Source organism: Arachis ipaensis, chromosome B02, assembly GCF_000816755.2.
Source record: "Arachis ipaensis cultivar K30076 chromosome B02, Araip1.1, whole genome shotgun sequence".
Classification (NCBI taxonomy): domain Eukaryota; kingdom Viridiplantae; phylum Streptophyta; class Magnoliopsida; order Fabales; family Fabaceae; genus Arachis; species Arachis ipaensis.
Genome location: NC_029786.2, coordinates 93,916,735 through 93,919,906, shown reverse-complemented (window position 1 = coordinate 93,919,906; position 3,172 = coordinate 93,916,735). Strand labels below are relative to the sequence as shown.

General features: G+C 32.8%; 1 protein-coding gene across 1 annotated transcript; it reads right to left on the bottom strand.

Moving 5' to 3' along the window:
• On the bottom strand, positions 216 to 2,906 carry LOC107625774 (chlorophyll synthase, chloroplastic-like). Its single transcript, XM_016328484.2, has 9 exons — positions 2,672 to 2,906; positions 2,396 to 2,440; positions 2,210 to 2,298; positions 1,536 to 1,597; positions 1,274 to 1,353; positions 1,101 to 1,162; positions 818 to 893; positions 653 to 715; positions 216 to 515 (listed from the first exon to the last, which is right to left on the bottom strand). Exons 2-9 carry the CDS (start codon positions 2,396 to 2,398, stop codon positions 288 to 290), a joined length of 663 nt encoding a protein of 220 aa, XP_016183970.1. The 5' UTR covers positions 2,399 to 2,440; positions 2,672 to 2,906; the 3' UTR covers positions 216 to 287.

The window sequence follows — 3,172 nt, the reverse complement described above, 5'->3', positions numbered from 1 at the left end:
TAAATTTACTGTTGGATATTTTGGTTGTATTTTTAAATTATTTAAAAACATTTTTGTCGATAATAAAATTCGAGTGTATTTTTGTCAGCGTTTAAATAATTTGGGAATATTTTTTGTGGTTAACCCTAAATCCAATTCTTATATACATTGATTTGTGAGTAGAGAGTAGACACTATTGTTGACAAAAGCATGTATGATTTAGACCTATTGTAATATCAACGTTATAGTTTTAAATGCATTTTTATTTCAACTCTATCTCGGAAAACTAAACTTAACTGTCATCAAGGTTACAACCCACAAATAATAAAGATACAGAATAATGGTTTAGTATGATGAATAATTTCCAGATAGAGTACAATGTACATTAAAACGAAAAAGAACCTTGGAATGCAGATCAAATATCTAAGTATTGGAGGGATAAATATACCAGCGACAGATAATTGTGTAATGTTAATGTCAATAGCACCAACACAAATCCATTTTGGAGTTTCAGTACCGAAAGCAACCAGAAGAGACTGTCCATATTAGATTGCCAATAGAAAAGGTCAGAGCATCAACTTGAGTGTTAGTGAATTTGCAAGAACAAAATTTCTGAAAAAAAATTGAAATTTCATGTTACAGTAATGGAAAGGAAGAGGGTAACAGAATTGACCTGAAGCCCAAGAGCTCTATCCCCTTCAACACTCTTGAAGTCGTTGACGATGGCAATGCCCAACTACAGTGTAACAGACCAAAGATATTAGCAACAAATCTATTCCACCCTCTTAACATCACATCATGACACTATGCAAAGTAATATTGTATTTTAACGACATACTCCAGCAATGCTGTATAGCAACGTCAGGACAATAATGTCGGATGTGAGTGTCCCAAACAAAGCCTGACCAGCCCACCTGCAGCAATAAAATGATTAAGAACTTGTCAAAGACAGTTCAATCATAGAAATGATGCTTTAGAAACAAATCAAACATGATCAATCTAATCATGAATCAAGATCAGCAGATAGACAAACAAAGCCAATGAATTAACTAAATCAGGTTATCGGTTAAAACTACAAAACTCATAATGTACAAATATTATATAAGTAAAATGTACTGTACCATGGTAAGCTGATGTAACTTGCTCCGAGGGCAAAGTTTCCGATCCATCCATTTTGTTTTAACTAAATTGTAAGTGAAACTTAGTCAAAGGACCACAAAAGTAAAAAAAATAAAAAATAATATGACATATTAACAATAATGGAAAAGAGAATGAGAAGAATTTAAATGTTTACCTTCAAAGGAGGAGCAGAATATATGTATGACAGAAGTGATCCACCCACGGCAAGGTAAAAAACTATGGGAAAGTCATGTCCTGCCTATAACAGAAATATTTTAGCAACTATCCTACAGGAAATTGATGCTATATAAGGGTATGTCTGGGATCAGGGTAAAAACAATATGAAGATTTTTATGAATGAGCTCCATGTGTGTAATTATACACATCAAACTGGAAAATTTTTAATCAGATGGATCTCGAGACTAAGCAGTACCTACCCATACGTCTAATAGACTGAAGTGACAGGTTTTGTAAGTTGAAGGCGAATCTTCCATTTATTCTGCACAGCATAAATAGAAAGAATAAGTACAAAACCAAAGTTGTCTCATCATTTCATAATGTTAACTAACAAGTACACGTAAACAAAGCAATAAATTTTCAGCAGCCAAAAACTTTCGGGTTAGTACTTTATAAACAGATTCAAACTTAATTTGTTTTCAACATGTTCAACTACATTTTCAAGAATGTATACACGAGGCTCCCATCAGACTGCGACCTAATTTACAAGGTTGTGCATTGTAGTTCACCCTCCGCATGAGAGAGTTTACAAAAGTAGAAACAAGTTTCAAATAGCACCAAGACTGTTAAGAAACATATATAACTTGGGGTAAAATACGTGTCGTGTTGTGGTCAGATTTGGAATATTTTGTCAAGAACAGCATGAAGAATTAGAAATTTTGTCTAGAACAACTACACTTGCTTGTCATTCATTCTTGAACTCCTATTTCTCAATTTTAAATAAGTGAAGAAAATAAAAGTGAATGAAATTGTGGTGCTAATCAAGCTTTATATATTAAATCTAATTGAGATCATTTTGTGCATTCATAATGAAAATTGAAACCCAAATTTGTAACCATCACAACTCAACAAAAAACACAGTTGATTAACTCACTGATTCTTGAGCAGCTCCTTTAATACCAAGAAGCTGATTGATGCTTGAACCGTCTTTCGAAGGAGCCTTATCCGGTGCCTGAGACTTAACTGCTCAATCCCAACCCCCACCCCCCAACAAAGAAAGAAAAACATGACCAATTGAAAAAGGAACATCAAAATAGTAACTCAAGAAAGCACAAATTACCATTATTTGTATCGGTTTCTGTTGCTCTAATAGTTAATCTCCTCCCTGAAATCAATTTTCACACAAAAACACCAAAACCATTAGACCCCATGAAGCCACAAGCACCAAAAAAGCCTAAAAATAACAAAATTGAGTGTCATTTGATTCATGAAAAACTAAACCTAAGCAAATTAGTGCATGTTACATAAGAACACTAAAATGGTACTTTGCAAAACCCAATGTTGTACTCTTTCAACAACCAAGAAAACCAGAAAGTGCTGTGGTGAGTCAACCTACTAGTGAATGAGAAAGGAAGTGAAGGCACCCTTGTTCTTGTGCATGAGATTGTTGTTGTTCTTGGTGGAACTGAAACCACGTTGAGAGAAAGCGAAGCCATTATTTTAGGAAGATAGGAGCTTGTAATTCTGAAACTGAGGAAGTAGCTTCAAAGGTTCCACCCCCAGAACACTTTAGAATTAGATTACAAGGGGGTGTTCTATGCTGTAACTGTAAGTGATAAAGGTTTTTTTTTTCCTTTATTTATTTATTTTAGGTACATTAAATTAAACAAAACTTTTAATGAAAGGGTAAGGTACTTTGAAGTGTACGAGATTTGTGGTGTTCATGCTTACGTGGCATCATTCGACTGCTTTGTTTGCATTATTTTGATCAAATTAGGAACATAGTAAAATGATTTTACTAATATAAAATATATATTAAAAATAAATTAAATAATATATTTATATATAATAATTAATTTTAATTATTAATTTTAATATACAAATAATTTTTTTTACT

Coding starts and splice junctions, on each gene's coding strand:
- LOC107625774 (XM_016328484.2), bottom strand. Junction 1,163..1,273: donor ATTCTGCTCCTCCTTTGAAG/GTAAACATTTAA, acceptor CTTACAATTTAG/TTAAAACAAAATGGATGGAT. Junction 894..1,100: donor AGTTACATCAGCTTACCATG/GTACAGTACATT, acceptor TTATTGCTGCAG/GTGGGCTGGTCAGGCTTTGT.